This window comes from Oreochromis aureus, linkage group 11 (genome assembly GCF_013358895.1).
Source record: "Oreochromis aureus strain Israel breed Guangdong linkage group 11, ZZ_aureus, whole genome shotgun sequence".
Taxonomy (NCBI): domain Eukaryota; kingdom Metazoa; phylum Chordata; class Actinopteri; order Cichliformes; family Cichlidae; genus Oreochromis; species Oreochromis aureus.
In genome coordinates, this window is record NC_052952.1 from 38,775,135 (window position 1) to 38,800,218 (window position 25,084).

The following is a 25,084-nucleotide window of genomic DNA, read 5'->3' on the forward strand; positions in this document are numbered from 1 at the left end:
TATTTGTGAAGAAGTTCATGAAGTCATTACTAGTTAACGTTAAAGGGATTGTTGGCTCAGTAGAGCTCTGACTTTTTGTCAGCCTGGCTACAGTGCTGAAGAGAAACCTGGGGTTGTTCTTATTTTCTTCAATCAGTGACGAATAGTAAGATGTTCTGGCTTTGCGGAGGGCTTTCTTATAAAGCAGCAAACTATTTCTCCAGGCTAAATGATGATCCTCTAAATTTGTGACACGCCATTTCCTCTCCAGCTTACGAGTTATCTGCTTTAGGCTACGTGTTTGAGAATTATACCACGGAGTCAGGTACTTCTGATTTGAGGCCTTAGTTTTCACAGGAGCTACAGTATCCAGAGTAAATGCGTAGTGAGGAGGTAAAATTATTAACAAGATAATCGACCTCTGTTGGAGTAGCGTTCAGATAGCTGCTCTGCTCTATGTTGGTACAGGGCATTGAAGATGATAACAGTGGGTGGATTATATTCTTAAACTTAGTTACAGCACTTTCAGAAAGACATCTACTGTGATAAAGTCTACTCTCCACTGCTGTGTAATCAATTATTGTAAATGTAAATGTTATCAGGAAATGATCAGACAGCAGAGGGTTTTCAGGAAACACTGTTAAATGTTCAGTTTCTATGCCATATGTTAAAACAAGATCTAGAGTGTGATTAAAGTGGTGGGTGGGTTCTTTTACATTTTGAGAGAAGCCAATTGAGTCTAATAACAGATTAAATGCCATGTTGAGGCTGTCATTTTAGCATCTACATGGATGTTAAAATCACCCACAATAATTATTTTATCTGAGCTGAGCACTAAATCAGATAAAAGTCTGAGAAATCAGAGAGAAACTCTGTGTAAGGCCCAGGTGGACGATAGATGATAACAAGTAAGACTGGTTTCTGAGTTTTACAGCTGGGGTGGACGAGGCTAAGCATCAGGCTTTCAAATGAATTAGAAGTCTGTCTGGGTCTTTGGTTGATTAATAGGCTGGTGTGAAAAATTGCTGCCACACCGCCCCTCGGCCTGTGCTTCGAGGTTTCTGGTAGTTAGAATGACTCGGGGTGTTGATTCATTTAAACTAACATAATCATCCTGCTGCAACCAGGTTTCTGTAAGGCAGAGTAAATCGATTTGTTGATCAATTATTAAGTCATGTACTAACAGAGACTTGGAGGAGAGTGACCTAATATTTAATAATCCACATTTCACTGTTTTACTCTTTGGTTCAGATGTGGATACTGTATTGTTCTTTCTTTGTGATTTTTATGTTTAAGTTGTTTATTGCTGGTTTTAGTTTGTTTTTTGTCTGTTTGGGAGCTGACACAGTCTCAATGGAGATGGGTTTTGGGGGTAGCAGGAGGAGAGAAGCTGCAGAGAGGCGTGTAAGACTGCAACTCTGCTTCCTGGTCCCAACTCTGGATAGTCATATTTTGGGGGTTTAATAAATTGGTCCATATTTCTAGAAATGAGAGCTGCTCCATCCAAAGTGGGATGGATGCCGTCTCTCTAACAAGACCAGGTTTCCTCCAGAAGGTTTGCCAATTATCTATGAAGCCCACATCGTTTCTGGGACACCACGCAGACAGCCAGCAATTTAAGGAGAACATGCGGCTAAACATGTCACTCCTGGTCTGATTGGGAGGGACCAGAGAAAACTACAGAGTCCGACATTGTTTTTGCAAAGTCACACACCGATTCAATATTGATTTTAGTGACCTCCGATTGGCGTAACTGGGTGTCATTACTGCCGGCGTGAATTATGATCTTACTGTATTTACGTTTACCCTTAGCCAGCAGTTTTAAATTTCCTTCAATGTCGCCTGCTCTGGCCCCTGGAAGACAATTGACTATGGTTGCCGGTGTCTCTAGCTTCACATGTCTGAGAACAGAATCACCAATTACCAGAGTTTGACCCCAGGCGGGTGTGTCGCCGAGTGGGGAAAAAGCAGTTGAACACATGAACAGGTTGGTGGTGTACCTGGGGCTTCAGTTTAGGACTATGCTTCCTCCTCACCGTCACCCAGCCGCCCTCTTTCCCCAGCTGCTTGGGGTCTGCCGGGGAACAGCTAGCGGGGCCTGCGCTATCTTCGGCTGCACCAGCTACAGGGGCCTGGCTAGCTACGGGTGAATGAAGGGTGCTGGCTGAGTCTCCAATTCAGTAATCCTGGCCTCCAGAGCTGCAAATATGCTACATTTGTTACAGGTATCATTACTGCTAAAGGAGGCCGAGGAGTAACTAAACATCTGACACAATGAGCAGGAAAGTGCAGGAGGGACAGGTGAAGTAGCCATGGTGCTAACGAGTCGGCTACGAGCTAAGCTAAGCTAGCGAAACAGTACAGAGACAGTGAGTGAATACTTTGGCTATAAATTAGGTAGTGAGTACACAGAAAGGGTGATTCAGATGAAGCACGTTAAGATTATACTATGAAAAAGGGATGTATCAAAAGATTTAAATTAAATTGCTAAGCAGAAAAGCTACTCAGAAACACCACTGTGTTTGAGCAGGAACAGGAAGTGATACTCTACCGCAGAGCGAGCGAACACCAAGTGACAGCCATGACATCACCCAAAGTGAAGCATTAAACTTGCGGGTCGCCCCCCGCCCCTCCCAGCCCCTCACTACTGACATTCCAACATATTAATCTTTAACCGCTGCCAGATGGACAGGAAGCAGCAGAGCGGGCTAAAGCACGGCCTCGTGGGCACGTTTGTTCAGGATGAGCTGCCTGCTTCATCACCATGGTAACGGCACACGGAGAGCGTAATGTCAGAGGATGTTTGAGCTGCAGTTTGTTTCTGATTTCACACCAAACGGTGGCTTCAGGAGTCCAGAACTGCCAGAACCACCTCCGCTTCCTGCAGACATCACCCAACGTAACGACGAGGAAACCCACGCCGTAGGAAGTCGCTTTCAAACCGACTTGGACCAAAAACAACCGCACGCACATACAAACAAACACGCTATGTATGTTATAAAACTTTGCCAAAATCATGTCGGACTGTAATGTACTCTGGTCCCGTCCCCAATCTAAAACCCCCAAAACATTGGGACCAGGAAGCAACTAAAAACCAGCAAAAAAAAATCTTAATAATAAAAAATCACAATGAAACAACAATACAGCATCCTCAACAGGATGGATGATGTATCTGTCCGGATGGATGGATGGATGGATGGACAGACGGATGGATGATGGATGGATGTTTAGATGGATGGATGGATGGACTGAAAGATGGATTGATGGGTGGATGGTTGATGTTTGGATGGATGGACGGGTGGATGGATGGATGGATGGATGGATGGATGGATGGATGGATGGATGGATGGAGAGACGGGTGGTGGATGGATGGATGTTTTGTTGGATGTATGTATGCATGGATGGACAGATGGATGGATAGACGGGTGGTGGATGGATAGATGGATGTTTGGTTGGATGGATGCATGGATATATATACAATAATTGACAAAGTGAGTGGGGTTAAGTTGGTGGATGTGTTTAGTAACAGAATCTGTCAGTTGGAGGTGGAATGGGGTAGGAGCACAGGTGTGCGTACCTGCAGAGACACTGGGAGCCATCACTGAGACTCCTCATGTGCACAGGAATCAGACAGGCGTTAGCAGCTGAGTCCAGGCTGCATTCCTCGGTTTTGTCTTCGTTGTCAGGAGTAAACAGGCCGTCTGGCCTCAGGTGTGTCGGGTTTGACTGCCAGGGAGGTAAGAAACAGGCCCGGCCTCGTTATCAGCCGGCAGCCATTAGCACTAATGTGTCAGCAAACAGTGACGCTGTAGAATCAGCAAGTGCTGTAAAGAGCTCACAGTTAAGAGCACTCGTTAGGGTTTACTTTGGTCTCCAGCGAGACTTTAAAAACTAGTTCCACTCTCGGCTCCTATTAGCCCGTTAGCTGCGAGGAGCTAAGAGCTCGCCTCGGTAATGAGGGCACGGCTGATGAGCTGAAGCGAGAGAGCCTAACAGCTCCGGGGTTAATCAGCTGGAGGGTTGTTCAGTCCCAGGAGCTTCTCTGCAAATTCTCAGGGCTCACCTGCACCGAAGGACTGACGCCTCCGCTCACAGGAAACTTTGAACCCATGTCTCCAACTTTTCAACTGGAGTCCAGACTGGAGCTAACTGGATGATTCTGCCTGCTGCTGACCAGGAGTCCACAGGAAGCCGTTTATGGGGGTTTTATCTCGGTAAAACCTTTCAGTGTAATCGTCCTGCTGGCTGTGCTGACGGGGAGACATGCGCAGCGTTTCAATGCACAGATTTTCCAGAAGCTTCCAGACATCCTGTAGCCTGCAGAAAACGGATTTTCCCACCACAGAGCTCCTGGAGTCAAACTCCTCACCTGCAGCTCACCTGCAACTCACACACCTCTGAGGCTGATTCGGTGCTGTCTGATGCCGTTCCTAATAAAGAGTCGGAGCTGTACTCAGAGCAGCTTGTCTCACTCCGTCTCATAGTGTTTGATTAAGGAGACAAAAGGCAGACACAAGGTAAAATTAGCCTCAGTGTGTTTGGCAGGAAATACCTACAGATCTGATAGGCGTCCGCGGCGGCCTTATAAGGCGGCAGGTTGTGACCTCTGTTAATGAATGTGCTGTTGGGAGGTTTGCTGGCTCTGTGGGAACCGGAGAGGGAAGCTGTCTGCGGCTGTTTGTTCGAGCTCTCGGCGGGTTTACACACTGATACACCTCCACAGATAGAGGACGCTCGATTTATGACTCCATCGCTAAACTGTGGCCGAGCCAAGGGCTCCACGTCTCAGGTCCTCAGCTCACCCCACAGACTTTCACTCCCACAAACTCCCAGCCTCTCTGAATTATCCATCACACACGAGTCCCAGCCTTTCTTCCTGCTCCTGCTCTGTGTGCCAACAGCTTCGCGGACACTTGGAAGTCCTCGCTTCGTACTGGAGAAACTATGCTGTTATAGTTTGACAGCAGAAATGATAAAAAGACAATCAAAGACAGCGAGTGATGCGGGAAGGTTAGAGCGCTTTGTGCATGACTAAAACCCTGAAAAATCAGGGCCTGGAGGCAGCTCGTCTTACTGCCCGCACGTTTGCACCTCAGCCCGTTGAGGCCAGGATCTCAGCTCACAGATCTCAGCTGGAGAATGGGCCAAAGCTCCGAGTGCAGGAGTTCTTCTGGAGGTGTATCTGCAGGGGACGACTGGGACACGACACCTGGGTTAGAGCATCACGAAGAAAAAACAGCCAGATGTGGGTCTACGGCTACAAGCTGTAGCGGTTTTTCAAAATAAAAGGCCTTTGGTTAATGCGGGATTTCAGAGGCTAAAGAGAATCTGATCAAAGCCGTTAAATCATCCACACATGCAGCTTACTGAAACACAACTTTGAGCACCAGCATCCGTACTGCCAGCTGCTGTAAGTGTATCTACATTGCAGAATGACTCTTTACTGCAGTACAAAGTCAGAATCCTTCTGTATAGACTCTGAGGGCGCTGGCATTAAACCTGAACGCAGGTCTGACTGTCCTGACACACACACCACAGGAACAGACTTAACGACAGGTGTGTGTCTGCAGCTCCTCTGACAAACCTGCCACAGCGATCGATTCAGCTCAAGTTACTGGCTCTGCTGCAGAGGAGGAGTGGGGGGAGAGGAGGAGGGGAGGAGAGGGAGGAGGACGGGGAGGAGGAGGAGGAGTAGGGGGAACAGGAGGAGAGGAGAGGGAGGGGGAGGATGAGGAGGTCTGATCAGGCCAGGATCTGTTTCTCTGTGTGTGTGTGTGTGTGTGTGTGTGTGTGTGTGTGTGTGTGTGTGTGTGTAAACATGTATTCATATCTTTGTGGGGACCCGTCCCTACGAGTTTGAAGCATTTTAGAGACTGACACTGTGGTTTTAGTGACAGGGTTAAGGTTATGGTTCGGGGTAAACGGCGTTATGTCAGTTAGATGTCGCTACAAGTTATGAATACCCGACGTGTGTGTGTTCATGTGTGTGTGTTTGTGTGTAGCAGCAGAGTGATCCTGTGCACAGATAAATGTTTCTGATTGGACAGAGCAGTGCGATCTACCTGGTGTCTGCTGGTTTTTCTGGACTAACACGAGACGTTGAGCGCTCCGGAGAAAGCTGATTTCTGGATAGTTTTTGCTGCGAGGAAAACAGCGTTGTGTGTACGTCACATGACGTCAGTTGCGAGAATGAAAGACGAAGCTCGCCACCACAGCTTGCCACATGCTGAAAATGCGCGAGCAGCTCTCTGATTTGCTTTCCTGGATGATCAAGCGTCTGCGTGTTTGTTCACATTCAGTTTTAGTTAAAACTCTGATTTGATTAAGATGACCTTAACGTACAGGTGTCATGAAGGGGGCGTCACTTTGTGTATCTGGCAGGAAGCACGTTTATTTGGCGGCCAGTCACGGACTCACCTCGCCCGTTATCCTGGATTTTGGAGAGGATCTGGGAGTAGATCACGGACTTGTCCTCAATGAACACACTTTCCTCGACGCTGATGTTGATGTTGCTCAGCTCCATGTACAGACCCTCGATGGCGAAGTAGCACGGCCGGTCGTCCTTCTTGTCGTCGCTGAAGACGACCATCACCTGTTCCCGCCACCCAAAGTGCTCACAGATCCGCACCGCAAACCGCCCCAGCTTCTTGTGGGTGGGCCCCGTGTTGGTGATGGACAGGTACGTTCCGCTGGAAAACGCCACGGCCGGGGCACCTGCCGTCACCATGGGGACGCCCCAGTGGGTGGTGAAGAGGCCGACGGGGGAGGAGCTGTAGGAGCAGCCGGGCCCAATGAATGCCCACGGGTTGTAGGCGAGTTTGAGGTCCACCGCCATGAGCGGGGCGACGGACTCGGAGCACATCCCGTCCTTGTCCTGGCTGTTCTTGAAGAAGTAGATGAGGTGGTGGTTGGGGAGGAGTGTGGGGTCGGCGTTTATGTCTCTGATGGCCCGGTCCACGGCAGGGCCGATGCGAGGCCACGCCCACGGGTATCTGGTGTTGTTCTCTGGTAAAATGACAGCCAGTGTAATGTTCTGGAGGCGTTCGTGGTCCCGCTGGGTTTGTCCCGGGCCGTAAGTTCGGGCCTCCGGCTGCAGGCCGAACAGAACCGGCAGAGCCAGCAGGAGGGCGGCACCTTCCTTCCAGCGGGCCATCCTCCACCCACAGGTGGTCCACGTCCACCGCAGCTGGATAACCGAGCGCCGCAAGCTGCAGAGACACAACAGAGGCATTAGACAGACCTGAGGTGTGAAGCTTGCTGTAAGCAAAGCCTAATCACATGCTGAGCACAGCGCGAGCTGCCGTCACGCCTTGCCTCACTCCAACAATCTGCTCCGTCAGTCCTTAAAGGCCTCGCCGAGGCGGGGGGGATAAACTCCCCGAAGCTTTCCTGGAAGACCCTCCGCCCTCTAAACAAACAAGATGACATCGCCGTGATGTCAGACAAATACGCGCCGTCGGAAGGCCTCGCTTCATGAGCGCCAGTCCTACCTGTGCTAAAGTGAGACCGCCATTGAAGCTCCATACCATAATTTATTTATACAGCACTTTAAAAACAACACATGACTGACCAGCAGAAATATAATAAATAAATAAGAATACTAAATAAATAAATAACAATAACAGAGTCAGTTACTCACTGAGTCAAAGGCCAAAGAATAAAAATGAGTTTTTAACCAGCACTAACGTAGACGCCTAATGTGAAGAGGAAGCTTCGGGGCCACAGCAGAGGACTCGCTCTCCTCTAAGTTTCAGCCGTGATTTAGGGACTGAGAGCAACAGCTGCTCAGCTGAGTGAACGAGGGGGACATGGGCAAATATACAGGTGACAGACCGTCCGCTGAAACACTCCTCATCACGCCTCGTTCACACACACACACACACACACCAGAGGGTAACTCGGGGTCAGTATCTTGCACATTGATGTTGGGCATGCAGTCTGGGGCAGCCAGGTTTCGAACCACCAACCTTCTGATCAGTGTACGCTGAACCTCCTGAGCCGCCCCCAAAACAACCTGAACGTGGAGCTGAGAAGCAGCTCAGAGCCTCACACACACTGTGGATGATGGTGGGTGGAGGTGGGTGATGGGTTCGTGCACGTCTCCCAGTGCAGCTTTCAGCACAGAGACAGGCTCAGAGGTGCCACTCTGCCACGACATGGTCGCCAGTTGTTCATCCTGCAGCTGTGACCGCGTGCACACGGGATCACCTGCGGCACGTTGGCACTAACGGGCTTCCATACCCGCCGTGCCTGAAAGCATCTGCGCCCGCGGACCGCAGCTGTCCGTCCTCGGGACGGGGACGGACAGCTGCCTGAACTTTGCCCCCCGGAGGAAAAGTGTGTCTCCAAACTTTAACGCTGTAAAAACACTTTCAGAGATAAAAACACGAACTTCAGCACACTTACATTCAGCGCGTTGACGTGCGCAGATCAGCTTTAAATCCTCCAAGTCCGCTCAGGTCACAGGCACGAGCCCTCCGGAGTGTCAGCCCGAGCCCACTCAGCTCCCACTGCCACACAGCGGCGGAGCAGCCGGACCGATCACAGCCTGCAGGGCGGAGAGCCGGGGAGGAGCGGGGGGAGGAACCAGCGCTGCACAGCAGAGGCAAACAATACTACAGCCCAGCGGCACTGTCACTGCGCCCTCTGGTGGCTGGAAATCAGCTCCACACCTGCAGTTCCTCTGGTGTCCAGCAGAGGCAGCAGAGCGTCAGTCCCCACAGACGCCCATGTTATCAGAATCAGAACACTTTATTAACCCCTGAGGAAATGACGTGTTTACAGTCGCTCCAAGACAATAAGAGCAACAGGCTGAACCAGTGAAATAATATTTTATAAAGTTACAAACATAAGAAATTGCTCTAACGGCTCAATTATAAACATCCAGAATATTACAGAGGTGAAATATATATGATTGACATTTAACTCTAACCTGTGAAACTTTATTTCACCGTGTGCTGTGCATTCGATGGAGCTGTACAGAGATTTCCACAGGCAGGAATGACCTCCTGTGTCGTTCAGTGGTGCATTATGGATAATCTCAGTCTCTAACTGAGCGTGCTCCTGTGACTGGCCAGCACGTTATGGAGTGGGTGGGATATGTTATCCAGCATCATCATTATCTTGGACAACATCCGCCTCTCAGACACCACCCTAAAGGAGTCCAGCTCCGTCCCCACAGTATTACTGGCCTTGTGATCAGTTTATTTAGTCTGTTGGCGTCTGCTACCCTCAGCCTGCTGTCCCAGCATGCAACAGCACAGAGGATAGCACTGACCACAACAGACTCACAGAAAATCCCGAGCATTGTCCGACAGATGTTGAAGGACCTCACGATGACTCTGGCCCTTCCTGTAGAGCAGTGCTGTTTTTAACCCAGTGCAGTTTGTTGTCTATGTATACTCTGAGGTATTTCAGAATCAGAAAGACTTTATTTATCCCCATGGGGCAATTAAGATTTATTAATTATTTATTAATTAAGATTTAGACTAGTATTTATAGTACTCCACAACGTCCACATGGACAGAACAGCTGGCTGTAGAACTGGACCTCTGGGTTAGGGTTAATGTGTTCAGCTTTTTTTATTGGTGGTGACGTCATCTGGTGCTTCTCCTTTGAGATCAGAGTGTCTCTGAAAAAGATTTATTTCTTTACAGATCTTATCTTCTGTTTAACCACAGATCACGCTGCTCGCTGCATGAGCTCATTACTTCCTTAAAATCACCACATTAACATTGAAAGTGGGAAAACAGCTTCATGATCCCTGCTGCTGATGGCTCACAGCCAACATGTTTGGTGTGTTGTTTCGCTCTCTGCTGATGCCTTCCTGATGGATTTCCTCTTATTGTTTTCATGTCTCCCACTGTTTTTATGTGGATTGTAATGTCAGCGTGCATGTGAGCTAATAAAGGTTTTGCCTTCAGTTCAAATAAAATATTCAAGGACACCGTCCCTTTAAGTCCACATTCATCTAACTGGACAACATCTGGAAGCAGCACCCAGAAGACGGTCAGTGTTGTCAGTGATGAAGAGAACCCGTCGTGAAGACGCACGCAGATAGGTGTTCATAACACTTATTTTAGAGAGAAGATGATTGGACGATCCTCGGGATAAAGAGCTAAAAATAGAAGAACGTCAGCGAGGAGCAGGTGGTGTGCTGCTGTGGACGCTGTGGATGCCATGTAGTTCCATCGATGAAGCACAGTCATCAGCTCAAACAGACACCTGTGATGTCAAAATAAAAGTGTGTGTGAACGCTCTGAGAGACCTCTGATCTCCTCACTGTCATGGTTCAGCTGAGTCACCAGTGTTTTTACATGATGTCTCTGTTTCCTCCCCTGGGTGGAGCAATCATCAGTGCACCTGCCACACTCACCTGTGGAAAGTCCTGGTAGTCTACAGGTAGTCTTTAAGACCAGTGTCCACATCTCTTCTTCGCCAGTTTGTCAGCTAACTTATGTTAGTAACAGGCCATCTTTACTCACTGTACTAAGTTCTATGGTTAACTTATCGTACTGTCCTTGTGGTCTCTGGATTCACCACTGCCTCAGCCTACACCTGTTGCAGCATAACTAAGGGAGGATTCAGGGTCACCTGGTCCAGCCCTAACTATATGCTTTAGCAAAAAGGAAAGTTTGAAGCCTAATCTTGAAAGTAGAGATAGTGTCTGTCTCCTGAATCCAAACTGGAAGCTGGTTCCACAGAAGAGGGGCCTGAAAACTGAAGGCTCTGCCTCCCATTCTACTTTTAAATACTCTAGGAACAACAAGTAGGCCTGCAGAGCGAGAGCGAAGTGCTCTAATAGGGTGATATGGTACTACAAGGTCATTAAGATAAGATGGGGCCTGATTATTTAAGACCTTGTATGTGAGGAGCAGGATTTTGAATTCAATTCTGGATTTAACAGGAAGCCAATGAAGGGAAGCCAAAACAGGAGAAATCTGCTCTCTCTTTCTAGTCCCTGTCAGGACTCTTGCTGCAGCATTTTGGATTAACTGAAGGCTTTTCAGCGAGTTTTTAGGACATCCTGATAATAATGAATTACACCTTTGGTCCTGACCTTAACCTTTGAACCTGACCCTTAATCCCGAAAGACTCCTCCGTGCAGACTGTGTGTGACAGAGGTTTGCAGCTGTATAGAGGTGCGCTGCTTATAATAAACGTGTGTTCATGGTGGGGTGAGTTGGGCCCGTTGGGGTTTAAGAACGGGCTTTAAAAATAGAAGCAAAGAAAAAGCTCCTAACTCTGAACGTGTTTCAATAAAACGTAAAGAATGAAGTACTGAGAGTCTGATTTTGCTCAAATATGCACTTCCTGGGTTCATTTGTGTTCCTGCAGCTTCCAGTGTCTGAGAAAATCATCTTCAGAGTGAACATGAAGAGCAGGATCAGCTGGGAACATGTGACCAGTAATGAGGTGCTGATGTACTTCCTTTTAGGAAACCAAACATGAATTATAGATTTCCTTCCAGCTGGAATCCTCAGCATGCCGGTCTACCAACCAATCACAGAAGAGCGTCACTGCAGCATTGTGGAGATGAGAATGTTAAAGTTGTGACATCAGCACTGCAGTGTGAGGTCACAGCTGTAACCCTGTGAGCAGGGTGCTAGTGCACTGATAGACTGAATATATTTACTCTACTAAGCACACGTTTAATGCACTTGTGCTACTTTCTGATACTATTTTACTTTATTCTGGATCAAAATGTTGTACTTTGTACTGCACAGGATTTATTTTTAGGATTTATTTTCTTATTTGTGTTATAGAAACTACACAGTGATTAAAACCGTGCACGGCTGCAATGATGCAATAATATATCATGTGTCCTTCTAAAAGTGCAGCTCTACAACACAACACACTTAGATGATGTGACACCAGGGGGCGACTCAGAGCCTGTCAGCCATCGTCATACGAAGTTTAACATAAACAAAGGGTTAAAAATAGTTTCTTTCTTATAATTCCACCTTTATTTTTTTATTATAAATAAACAAACAATAAAACTAATAAACAGTAAACTGAAAAAAAGATGAGAACTCACCAAAAGTAAAAAGTGATTCAGATAACAGTCACTCCACTGTGAGTTTATTTATCATCCATCGTTACTTAGCAGGAAGTCTTTGACCCCCCACCCCCAAATGCAGCTGCCATTTCAGCAGGAAGTGGAAGCGCTAAAATAAGATCATTAGAGCTCTCAGAAAGGCCCATTGGTACAAGGAACAGACTCCACAGGTACCTCTTGATAAGAGAGCTTCAGGTTTAATTAAAGGCAGTTTTTACCAGCCTGCTCAATTTTCCTGCTCTGGTTCGACTGGCAGCTGCTGAAGGTGAGCATCAGCGAGTGCAGTGTAAAACCTTGGAGAACTATTCTGTGGACTGATGAGACAAAGCTGAACTCTGGAAAGTTTGAATCCAGTTACATCAGCATGACACTATCAGAGGATTTCATAAAGAGAACATCCCAGCAGCAGGCAGATATGGTGGTGGTGATGGTCTGGGCTGCTCTGCTGCTTCAGGACGACTCGCTGTAACGGAGGGAACCATGAATTCTGCTCTCTACCATAAAAACCCACAGGAGGATGTATTTACAGGCTATCTTTCATGATCTGAAACATGAAGAAGAAATCAGGGAGGGGCAGTTTAGCACATGCACCAAAACATGACACGGATGAGAAGGTAAGAAGGATATTTGGAGGGTGAAAGCCGGCGGTAGGATCTCATTATTTTCTTATTACTGAGCAAGGATCTCCATGCTGTCACTGGAAGAATCCCAAAGCTGGGCTGTGCTGCTGCTCTACGTGAAAAATTAACCCTTCTGGAGCACTCTGACCCCTGTGACACCAAGAAGAGCTGGAACCACACTTAAGAAATGAGGCCTCATTTATTGGAAAGAAAGGTGCTTTCCAATCACCACCCACAGAGCATGCTCAGTATCATCCATTTTGGAGAAATTCAAAGTGCAGAAAAATGAGAGATGAGCTTCATTCTGAATTTATTATCACTGAATCGATTATACACACAGAGTATAAAAACAGTCAAACTGTCTTTAATAAAACCCAGAGCTTCACGTCCACACAGCTGAACTCCAAACATCACCAAACACCAACCAGTAAAGTGGAGAACACAGGAAGTCAGCGAAAGCATCAAAAGAGGAAAGCATGAAGATATGTGATGAAATAATAAACATATAATGGAGAAAAAGTGAAGGAAAAGTCAGGAAATATTCAGGGAACAGCTAGGGGACATCTGATTTCTGCAGGAGGTTTATGTTGCACCTGAGAGTCCAGGTTCTGGAGGACAGGAGAAATATCAGCAGCTGGAACATCTGGGACTCAAACGGGGCAACAACACACAGCTTCACTTGTCTCTACAAGAGGTAAGTCTGTTTGTTTCTGTCCTGATTGGTCCACAGTCTGCAGCTCCATTGCTTTGTGTGTCAGAGGTTAAAGGTCAGCAGGTGTTCTTCAGTCCAACCAGTCGTGTGCTCACCTCCCACAGTTTTCTTGCCGCCACATCGTCCTGTCCCTCTGGAGCAGTTTCTTTCTCTGCACAGTCGCTGCAAACACAGATACGAACATTGAACAAGTGACTCAGTTTAATGTGTTTAAAATGGAAATAAACCCAGAAAGGTTCTACATGTGTTTATAATCAAACAGTCTCCAATGTTTGAATATTTTTTTGTTCATCGATGAGTCTGAAGCTCAAAACTAGAGATGGCACGATACCACTTTTTTATGTCCGATACCGATACCGATATCATAAATTTGGATATCTGCCGATACCGATATGAATCTGATATAGTGTGTTTTTTAATCAATAAAACTGTTTTTTTAATATCTTGCTGCATTTTGTATAAGGTCATACTCAAGTTTAAATAAACAACAACACTAAAGCTATTCTGTTATACCTGTATGTAAAAAATACACTGCACCCAAAATATTTCATAGTTCAGCAACACTGATCAATCTAATAAACTTAAACCTGCTCCATCCTCCCTATTCTGGTATTTTAAAGAGTACTTAGCAGAAGTAACCTAACCCTATCCTCGGGATGAATAAAGTATGATCAATTAATCAATCAATCAAATATTAAGCAACCTAACTAATAGGGTTGCAAACTCCCAAAAAAAAAAAAATAGGAACCACCCCCACCCTCCACCTCATGATGCTTAATCGATGTAATCAACTTTAATTTGATGTAGTGCATAGAAAATGCACAGAAATAAATTATTTTTCAAGAATAATTAAATAGATTCAACATCTTTCTTCAACAGAGTTGCAGACTGCACAGATGGTACCTTCCCAAAGGAAAAAGTACTATAGCTTACTAGGGTATATTAGACTTAATAGTTACTATATACAGTAATGGACTTCTATACATTTTACATCAGATTAAAACTTTGGGTGTAAGATTCAGATAATTATTTATTAAAAGCTCGACATTTTAAATGAGAATAAGAAAGAAAAGTATGTCTTTGTACCCCTTTTCCCTGTTCATGCCCTATCGGCCCCCTGGCTAAACTTTGCTAGATCCGCCCTGCACAGTTACCAGCCGTCAGCTACGTGAAAAGGATCCTGGTGTAGAAAGTAATATTAAATACATTCTAACAACAGCTTATCAAGCTTAAACGTGCTGCTGTTGTTCAGCCGCTGGTTTCCTCTTTCTGGTGCAAAGTGGGCCAAAAACAAAGAAGAGAGACGCACTCGCGACAGAAAAGCTGATCAGCTGATCATTGATCAGTTTCATGAAGTAGCGGCAGCAGAGGGAGAGAGAGAGGCAGTCGCTCCATATATCGGTTGTTAAGCTTAACGTGGGAACGCTTTACAAACATTCAGAGATGAACTTACACACTTGCTTTACTTCTCTCTGGGATAACTTCCTCGGAGATGAAATGCTGGTTTGGTAGAGAGGCTACAAATACACACAGCTGCTCTATCAGGTGAGCACACTGCTCTGATGTGCTACGGTTATGAGCCGAGTTACGCCGTGTCGCAAGTTTTGTGAGGTGTTTTTTTGATATTTAATGGATCGGATTACATTCTTTATTTCTCTCCGATATCCGATCCAGTAATTCAGATCAGTATCGGACCGATACCGATACGTAATATCGGATCGGTCCATCTCTGCTCAAAACTTGCAGTTCTTCTAACGTTCAGGTTTAAAGTTTGCATCTTGGCCTCTTTGACCGACAAGTGGATGGTGACACAGGCAGCTGTAGCTGCGTGCTGCCTGCAAGGGTGAACTGGACCTCTGGACCTGTTTGTGCTGTTGGAGCCTCTTGGAGCATTTTTAATGACATCATCTGACCAATAATATGGCTGCTGTGAGGTTACTGTCCAAGAAGGTGGAGCTCTGGTTTAGGTGAGTGAAATTTGAGGGTTTTAATTGGATGTTAGCAGTGTTGGGGAGTAACGGAATACATGTACCACCGTTATGTATTTAGAATACAAAATATGAGTAACTGTATTCCGTTACAGTTACCGTTTAAAAAGGTGGTATTCAGAATACAGTTACTTTGTTGAAATAAATGGAATACACGGCGGTACTTCCCTGTTTCATATTGTCGCGGGTCAGGATTATTTGGGTTTGTTTGACAGCTGTTCTGTTGTTCCAGGCGGCAGCGTTACGGTTGCCATGGTTACAGGGTGACGCTCTCTCTCTGCGTGTTTCCTGGGTGAGAGCGCTTTTTGTTGTTGTTGTTGTGCTAAGCTAAAAGGCAGAATGCTACAGGCATGGCCCTAAAGAATGTAGCCTCATGGGCAGTGTAGTCCGTGCTGCAGGGAGAATGGACTACCATACACGTTATGTGTCTGTGAGCGAGGGAGGGAGAGAAAGGAAAAGGCCGAGCTGTCACGGAGCAAAAACGGGAGCTGGAAGCATGTAAATATAATAATAACCACTGCAGCCAAGAAGAGTGCCTGACGAGCCCATTTGTAAGTAAGCTATTAAGACTCAACTGTACACTGTGTTCGTGTTTTCCTCCGGAAACAATAAGTTCCGTTGGAGCCTTTCAACGCCTCTCTCTGTCTCCCGCAAGCAAAGTTGACCCAGACAACAAAGTAAAGCTAGTTTTCGGCTACCAGCCCGACACGGAACCCACCGTATTAGCCAGAGGTCCCTTTACTACGTTTCGGAGCCGCGGACCTTCAGTAACAGTAATAAATCACAGCAATAGTACATTCACGTAGTTGTAAACAGCATGATAATATATTAAGTAATCCAAAGTATTCAGAATACGTTACTCTCATTGAGTAACGTAACGGAATACGTTACAGAATACATTTTGGGGCATGTATTCAGTATTCTGTAATGGAATACATTTTAAAAGTAACCTTCCCAACACTGGATGTTAGTGATTAGCAGGTATCTGTGTCAGTGTGATAGCCTGTCACAGCCTGTGGATGCACACTGATGCACCCCCCCCCCAAACCAACACCACGGCAGTCAAAAATGCAGAGGGCTTCAATAACATAATTTTAAAAAAGTTATTACACTTATTTAAATGTGTTTACTACTTAAAGCTGAGAGAGGAGAAATCTCAGGAAAGAAAACAGAGAAATGACATGAAGTGAAAACTCTGATCTCACACACGGTTTCATTTGTTTACCATTCAGCAGACACGGCCACATTTATTGTCAGAGCTGTCTACTCATATTTGCCCTGAATTCTGCTCCTCAGACTTTAACCACAACACTTTGAGATGCTCAGGGAACAGAAAGAGGCACAGGTGTTTCTTCAGCCCCTCCCCTGCCTCCCACCTGAAGTAGCATCCAGACAGTTCCTCCAGGCCCGGCGTCACAGCGCAGTACAGGGTGGTCTGGCAGCCCTCCCATGGAGTCTTCATAAGGAGCAGGGAGGGGAGCTTCAGCAGCAGCCCGAGCAGGGGGAACCAACCCTCCACATGGCGACCCAGCTCGGTCCGGATCACACCTGGGTGAAGAGAGAACGACGACACACCAGAGCCTGCAGGAAAGGTGAGAACAGGAGGCGGGTATACAGGTACTTTAGGGAGCTCAGCAATCAATCACATCACAGCTCTGAGGGGCGAGATAAACCTTCCTCCCATCAAAACATTTTACAGTGGGGACCTCTGAGGGTTTTGAATATTTACGGGGACCTCTGAGCGTTTGTGGCGTTCAGTGTTTGTGGGGACCTGAGAGACGTCGGGCCAGCTCTCTGGAGAAGAGGATGTTAGCCAGTTTGCTCTGTCTGTAGCTCTCCAGAGCGCTGTACGGCCTTTGACTGAAGAACAGATCGTCAAAGTCAATACGACCTATAAAAAAAACATATGAGGTGTTAAAGAAACAACACAAACATCATCAGCACTGAGAACTTTTAAGGGGTTGGGGGTACCTCCATGGTGGGCAACGGAGGACACATTGACCACACGGCTGGGGGAGGAGCTCTTCAGCTTCGGCAGCAGCAGATTGGTGAGCAGGAAGTGACCCAGATGGTTGACCGCCAGCTGTGTCTCAAAGTTGTCCTCTGTCAGCTGTTTTGGACACATCATCACTCCTGCAGACAGATGGATGATCACAACGATGAAAAGACGAACAGGAGTTCACCTGTTAGGGTTAGGTGTGCACAGGTGTGCTCACCTGCGTTGTTGATGAGGATGTCCAGCCTTTCTTCGCTGTCTTGGAAGTCTTTAGCAAACTGTCTAATGGAGTAAGTGGAAGCGAGGTCCAGGTGTCTGATCACCACGTTACCATTTCCTGTCGACCGGCGGATTTCCTCAGCCGCCCGTTCTGCCCGGGTCAGGTCCCTGCACGCCATCACCACCCGGGCTCCTGACGTCAACCAGACAAACACGTGAAGAAGAGTTCACTTCACTTGTTGTGACACACAGTCAGTCCGTGAGCCTTATCAACGATGTGCACAGGCCTCAGAGGTCACAGTAATGGCCAGAGACCTTCTTCACTCACTTGTGTTTAATCATTAGTTATTATTAATCTAAGCGCGTCTTTGTCCCGTCTCCTTCCCCCCAACCCCAACCGGTCAGCAGATGGCCCCGCCCCTCCCTGAGCCTGGTTCTCCTGGATGTTTCTTCCTGTTAAAAGGGAGTTTTTCCTTCCCACTGTCGCCAAAGCACTTGCTCATAGGGGGTCATATGATCTGATTGTTGGTGTCTCCTTTTGTAGGGTCTTTACCTTACAATATAAAGCACCGTGAGGCAACTTTGGTTGCGATTTGACGCCATAAAAATAAAGCTGAATTGAATTTAAGTGAATTGAAAATGTGAGCAGATTAAGGGGCTCGCTTTTAATTAGTAACTAATTACTTTTTTCAAGTAACTTGACCAATATTGGTCAGGGGTGAGGTGAAACTAGAGATGGACCGATCCGATATTACGTATCGGTATTGGTCCGATACTGACCTAAATTACTGGATCGGATATCGGAGAGAAATAAAAAATGTAATCCGATCCATTAAATATCAAAAAAACACCTCACAAAACTTGCGACACGGCGTAACTCGGCTCATAACCGTAGCACATCAGAGCAGTGTGCTCACCTGATAGAGCGGCTGTGTGTATTTGTAGCCTCGCTACCAAACCAGCATTTCATCTCCGAGGAAGTTATCCCAGAGAGAAGTAAAGCAAGTGTGTAAGTTCATCTCTGAATGTTTGTAAAGCGTGCCCCACGTTAAGCTTAACAACCGATATATGGAGCGACTGCTCTCTCTCTCCCTCTGCTGCTGCTACTTCAATCATGAAACTGATCAATGATCAGCTGATCAGCTTTTCTGTCGCGAGTCCGTCTCTCTCTTCTTTGTTTTGGCCCACTTTGCACCAGAAAGAGGAAACCAGCGGCTGAACAACAGCAGCACGTTTAAGCTTGATAAGCTGTTGTTAGAATGTATTTAATATTACTTTCTACACCAGGATCCTTTTCACGTAGCTGACGGCTGGTAACTGTGCAGGGGCGGATCTAGCAAAGTGCAGCCAGGGGGCCGATAGGGCATGAACAGGAAAAGGGGCACAAAGACATACTTTTCTTTCTTATTCTCATTTAAAATGTCGAGCTTTTAATAAATAATTATCTGAATCTTACACCCAAAGTTTTAATCTGATGTAAAATGTATAGAAGTCCATTACTGTATATAGTAACTGTTAAGTCTAACATACCCTAGTAAGCTATAGTACTTTTTCCTTTGGGAAGGTACCATCTGTGCAGTCTGCAATTCTGTTGAAGAAAGATGTTGAATCTATTTAATTATTCTTGAAAAATAATTTGTTTCTGTGCATTTTTTTCACCCTGCATCAAATTAAAGTTGATTACATCGATTAAGCATCATGAGGTGGAGGGTGGGGGGTGGTTCCCTATTATTTTTTTGCTGGGAGTTTGCAACCCTATTAGTTAGGTTGCTTAATATTTGATTGATTGATTGATTGATTGATCATACTTTATTCATCCCGAGGGATAGAGTTAGGTTACTTCTGCTAAGTACTCTTTAAAATACCAGAATAGGGAGGATGGAGCAGGTTTAAGTTTATTAGATTGATCAGTGTTGCTGAACTATGAAATATTTTGGGTGCAGTGTATTTTTTACATACAGGTATAACAGAATAGTTTTAGTGTTGTTGTTTATTTAAACTTGAGTATGAACTTATACAAAATGCAGCAAGATATTAAAAAAACAGTTTTATTGATTAAAAAACACTATATCGGATTCATATCGGTATCGGCAGATATCCAAATTTATGATATCGGTATCGGACATAAAAAAGTGGTATCGTGCCATCTCTAGGTGAAACATGTACAGACTTTAGTGTTCACTAGAACAAAAAGAAGATCTTAGTTCCTGTTTGTGAAGTGGGAAACATCCAGGCAGCACTCGGACGTGCTCAGGCGTGGATTGGCTGCTGAGCCAGGATTAGTAACCCTCACGCATTTCTCTTCTTCTTTTATGAGCTTTTAGAAATGTTTTGAACTGTTACAGATTTTCTAATGACTTTCAATCACATTTGAGTGATGAAACGAAGAAAGATTTCCACAGCTGGACATCATGTTCACTACAGAACAGTCAATCAAATCAGTGGATCACTGTTTAAAATAATCAATGCACTAAACAGCTCAGCAGCACCAAAGGACCTAAACGACCCCAGAAGACACTGAAGTCGAAGATTACAGAATTATTTCCATGGTGAGAAAAACAACTTCACACCATCTGAAAGGCCTGAAACGCTCTGCAGGACAATCACTGCAAAGCTTTTGTGGGTGGAGATACAACAAGGTGCAAACCTTGGGTATCCTCGGGCACAACGAGGACCGATCAGACTTTAAAACAAGAGCTTTCTGAAAACCATCTTTGGACATGTGAAACTGAAAGAAAAGGGTGGAGGCAGTGTTATGGCGTGGGACAGACTGTTCTCACTCCCGAGGCGTAACATCCCAACGTTTTTGTCACGGTTCTGGGTCAGTTGAACCCAGTATTTTGAGTTGTTATGGTTTGGTTTTATTTTGAATGATGGATTATTCTTTATGTTTCTCTGGTACTTTGTGTTTCAGTTATCTTGGTGTTTTGGATTGTTTTCTCATTCTCTTGTTGTGATGATGATGATGATGATTATTATTATTAGAGTTTTATGTTTCTGTTATCCATGTTTTAGGAATTGTGGTTTCATTTATAGTTCAGTTCCATGTGTCATTTTCTGTCTGTCTCTCTGTGTTGAGTCCGTGTCTCTGAGTTGTGATTCATGTTTCCTGTTTTATTGTGAAAGTCTTTGTCTTATGTTAGTGTGTGCAGCTTTGTTCCCCCTGTCTTGTTAGCCCTGATCTCTCATCTGTGTCTCCCTCCTGTTGCCGATTCCCTCATTACTACCCTGTGTATATAAGCCCTGTGTTTTCCCGTGCTCGGTGTCGTGTCGTACCCTCAGATCCTGCCTGTGTGTTCCAGTTAGTGTTTTCATGTTTGGTTTCTGTTTTGTTGGTGCCAGCAATAAAGCTGTGGTTTTCAGTTACATTTCCTGTCCTGCACTTGGATCCACATCTCCACCTGCCCGCACACAGAGCCCTGACAGTTTTGTCACGTCCCGCGGCGTTCCTGAGGAACGCGAAAGGTGACCTTCCGCGTTCTTATGGTATGTGGCGGGTTATGGATGAAATCCAGTGGAATGAGGCTCCCGTAGTAATAGATGTTCCAGCCCTAAACCTAACCTTATCACTCACCCTAACCATAACCTTATTCCTAACATTAACCAGCACGTTAATGACGTGAAATAGTGTTTTCCCAAGCGATTTTAAGAAAAAGAGCAAACGTGTAGATTGAGTCCAGACGGTTGTCATATTTCCTCATTTTTGTCACCTAGCGTAAAATGTTATGCTTTGGGAGTGAGAACGTGTTGCGTGGGAATGTTTGGCTGCAGTGGAACTGGAGCACAGGTGTTTACTGCTGAGGTGACCGCTGATAGAAGCAACAAATCAGTGTGTCTCAGATTACAATAACACGACCAGAAGACGAGACTGTACTGTTTCCCTGTCAGCAGCTTCTAAAGCTTCGTTCTTTCTTGTAGGAGACATTCGAATGTTCGGGCAGTAAAACGGGATCAAACCGGGCTGACCTCGGCGTGCCAGATCTCTGCTTGTCTCTTTGCCGATGCCAGTGTTTGCTCCAGTGATCACAATGGTTTTCCCATCCAGACGAACCGAACAGCGACAAACTCCACCTGCAATCCACTTCCTCAACACCGCCACGCCTGCAGACATACACACACACACACTGTCGGTATGGCAGCAGTGGGGTTAGTCCTGGATCTGGTGTTATTTCTGTGAGAAACTCAGCATTTCTGTTTCTTCATGAACTCTGCGAGGACTGGAACACTGACATTAAACTGCCTAAAACACTTCTACATCAAATCTGACTCCGCATATAAGCTCACAGCAGCAGCGGCTTCAGCTGTGGAACACATCTGGACCCCGAATGCAGAACAACCAAGAATGTATTTGTCCGCATGCAGGTCAATGGCTCTTTGTCTGTATTATTAAATCAGATAATATTTTGGGCTGTAATGTAACACTGTTTGAATTGATGAGAAGTTAAATCTTACAGATCAGCGTGACTCCCAGCAGAGCTCCACATCTCAGCATCAGGCGCCCCTGACTTTCCTCTCCCAGGGCCGGGTGTGAGCTGCCGCCGTCACCGGGCCACGGCAGCACCAGGAAGCCCCCAGAATGTGCAGCTTTCATCCCTGAAGGTCAGAACAGACTGAGAGGGAGCTAAACCAGACGGAGGAAGGAGAGATTAACAGATTAGAGGAGATTATCCAGCACAGAGCTGCTCTGAAATCAGTTCCACGTGCTGGGAAGGAAGGATCACAAGTGCCACCAGGAACCACCACTCTCTGCCATGGGCAGGAAAACTGTTAGTGATGACAGCAACGCCTCCAGCACCAGGACACGGGGGCTCCCCTAGGATGTGCTCTTCACTCTGCTGACCCACGACTGCACACCATCACACAGCTCCAACTCCGTCATCAAGTTTGCAGATGACACAACTGTGGTAGGTCACATCAGCAACAACGATGAGACCTACGACTGGAGTGAAGTTAAACATCTGGCCAATTGGTGCAGCAGCAACAACAACCTGTCCCCAAACGTGGAAAAGACTAAGGAGATCATCATAGACTTCAGGAGAACTCACACCCTGCACACCCCACTAACCATCAACGGTGCTGCTGTGGAGAGGGGACGCAGCACCAAGTTCCTGGGTGTGCACGTCTCTCCTGGTCAAAGAACACAGCATCGTGGTCAGTAAAGCCCAACAGCGACTCTACCTCCTCCTCAAACTGAGGAGAACGAGAGCCTCAACCCCCACTATGAGCACCTTCTACAGAGGCACCACTGAGAGCATCCTCACCAGCTGCATCACTGTGTGGTGTGGCTGCTGCACTGAGTCTGCAGGAAACAGCTACAACAAGCAGTGAGAGCAGAGGAGAGGATGGTAGGTGCTTCTCTTCCCTCCCTCCAGGACATCTACTGCACCCGCCTCACCCGGAAAGCCCTCTGCATCACAGGTGACTACACCCATCCGTCCAACAGCTTCTTCAGTTTGCTGCCATCAGGAAGGAGACTGAAGAGCCTCGGGGCCAGAACCAGCAGACTGAGAGACAGCTTCGTCCATCAGGCTGTCAGGATGCTGAACTCTCTCCCTGCTCTGTCCCTGTCAACCAGACCTGCACCCACGTCTTCCCTCTGACCCCACAGTGCCCACAAACACTCAGACTGTGTTGGACAGTGTTGTGTGTATAAGACTTTTATCTTTTATGTTGTTTAGTGTAACACTGAGGGCCGTGGGAGCCCTGCAGTTTCAAATTCCTGTGTATGATCTGTACATGTAGTTTTTGACAATAACGCTGACTTTGATGACGCTCTGCTCTTTGGTAAACAATAAAATGAAATAAAATTACAATAAAATCGCTAGATAAGACATATAACAGTCCTGCTCTCAGCTCAAGCTTCATCCCCTGGTGAGGTCTTCATTGGATCCGCTGCAGTTTGCTTGCCTGGCATCGGGGTGGAGGACGCCATCATCTACCTCCTGCAACGAGCTCTGACTCACCTGGAGAAGCCTGGAAGCACTGTGAGGATCATGTTCTTTGATTTCTCCACTGCTTCTCTGACCGGTGAACATCCAGGGAGGGGACATTGAGATAGTGGACTCTTATAGGTACCTGGGTGTTCACCTGAATAATAAACTTGACTGGAGCCACAACACTGATGCTCTTTACAGGAAGGGTCAGAGCAGACTCTACCTGCTGAGGCGGCTGAGGTCATTGGGAGTACAGGGAGCGCTTCTAAAGACCTTCTATGACTCTGTGGTGGCATCCATCATTTTTTACAGTGTTGTATGTTGGAGCAGCAGTTTATCAGCAGCTGAGAGGAAGAGGTTGGATAAACTCATCAGGAAGGCCAGCTCTGTTCTGGGATGCACCCTGGACCCAGTGCAGGTGGTGGGAGACAGAAGGACTCCGGCCAAAATAACATCTCTGATGGACAGAGTCTCCCACCCCATGCATGGAAATGTTGCTGAACTGCAGAGCTCCTTCAGTGACAGACTGCTGCATCCTCGATGCATGAAGGAGCGTTTCCGCAGGTCCTTCCTCCCTGCAGCTGTCAGACTGTACAACAAAACTGCTCCCAACAAACAAAATGTTCACATCAGCGCTGTAACTTGCACTATTTTATCAACTGATTCACACTACAACCTGGGTTTGCCTCTTATCTGTATTTAATTTAATAACTGTACAGTACTCTGTTTTTGGTAACTATTGTCCGTGATGTAAATATGTAAAAAATTGTGTATGTTTCTGTTCTGTTCTTGTGTACTGTTTGTTTGTATATGTGTCTTTCTTGCTGCTGTTACATCCAAATTTCCCCTTGTGGGACGATTAAAGGATTATTCTATTCTATTCTATTCTATTCTATCTGCTCTGTCCAGTAAACTGTACTAACCAAAGTCAAATTTATATGTCTCCAGATCCACACTCAGCACTCTGTGGGTGTTTATTTTAGAGACCACGGGGGCCCAAACTGTATGTTATATTTATATGTAACGCAGGTGCCAGGGTGTAGTTATTTTATGAAACCTTCTCTGTGCTCTAAACTGAAAATGATTTAGAAAATACACATTTTAGATTTACGTGATTTGTCCGGAGACGCTCTGGAAAACTTCTGGTTCATTATGACATCACAGCGTGTCACAGGAAGTTCAGTGGGCGTGCCACCGTGTGGAGACCTGCAGCTGAAAGGTGTGCCTTACCTGTGTGAGTTACTTTTCTCTGAAGCACAAATACCAGAAAAAAAAAACTTGTTTTTATTTATTTTTTTAATGTATTTTACTACGCGCTTTTTCAGCTCGTGACGTCACGGACATTGTTCACGCCCCATCAAAACAAAACAAAAAGAAGATGGCGCCCTGGCCCGAGCGTGGCGGCGGTACTGGCTCCTGTCGGACTCCCCGCTGACCGGCCGCGGTGCCGGCTGACCCCTGGCCCGGGCCTCCGGGTCTGCCCGCCTCCAGCCTGAGAGCAGCGGCTCGGCTCAGCGCCTCCACAAAGATCCCACTGACCAATGAGCTGCAGGGACGCCTGAACAGGAAGTGACGTATC

The 25,084-nt window shown here is 46.3% G+C and overlaps 2 protein-coding genes across 4 annotated transcripts in view; both read right to left on the minus strand.

Moving 5' to 3' along the window:
* npr1b (natriuretic peptide receptor 1b) overlaps positions 1 to 8,500 on the minus strand; it is a 76,081-nt gene extending 67,581 nt beyond the window's left edge. Inside the window, exons 1-2 of one of the 2 annotated variants that reach the window (XM_031749357.2) lie at positions 8,386 to 8,500; positions 6,397 to 7,187 (exon numbers count right to left, since the gene is read on the minus strand). In XM_031749357.2, the coding sequence (XP_031605217.1) occupies positions 6,397 to 7,132 (736 nt within the window). In that variant the 5' untranslated portion in view covers positions 7,133 to 7,187; positions 8,386 to 8,500. Of the gene's footprint in view, positions 1 to 6,041; positions 6,137 to 6,396; positions 7,188 to 8,385 lie in introns of those variants that run through there. The other variant, XM_039619815.1, reaches the window with a different exon arrangement.
* Positions 8,501 to 13,036: 4,536 nt separating this feature from the next.
* On the minus strand, positions 13,037 to 24,803 carry LOC116327119 (retinol dehydrogenase 12). 2 transcript variants are annotated; one of them, XM_039619393.1, is made up of 8 exons: positions 24,736 to 24,803; positions 22,025 to 22,165; positions 21,539 to 21,673; positions 17,574 to 17,765; positions 17,329 to 17,490; positions 17,129 to 17,248; positions 16,734 to 16,938; positions 13,037 to 13,531 (listed from the first exon to the last, which is right to left on the minus strand). In XM_039619393.1, the coding sequence occupies exons 2-8, from the start codon at positions 22,161 to 22,163 to the stop codon at positions 13,426 to 13,428; spliced, it is 1,059 nt and encodes a 352-aa protein (XP_039475327.1). In that variant the 5' UTR covers positions 22,164 to 22,165; positions 24,736 to 24,803; the 3' UTR covers positions 13,037 to 13,425. The 2 variants fall into 2 exon arrangements, with proteins under 2 accessions (XP_039475327.1, XP_031604472.2); XM_031748612.2 differs by lacking the exon at positions 24,736 to 24,803 and having other exon boundaries at positions 22,025 to 23,513.
* Positions 24,804 to 25,084: the final 281 nt, after the last annotated feature.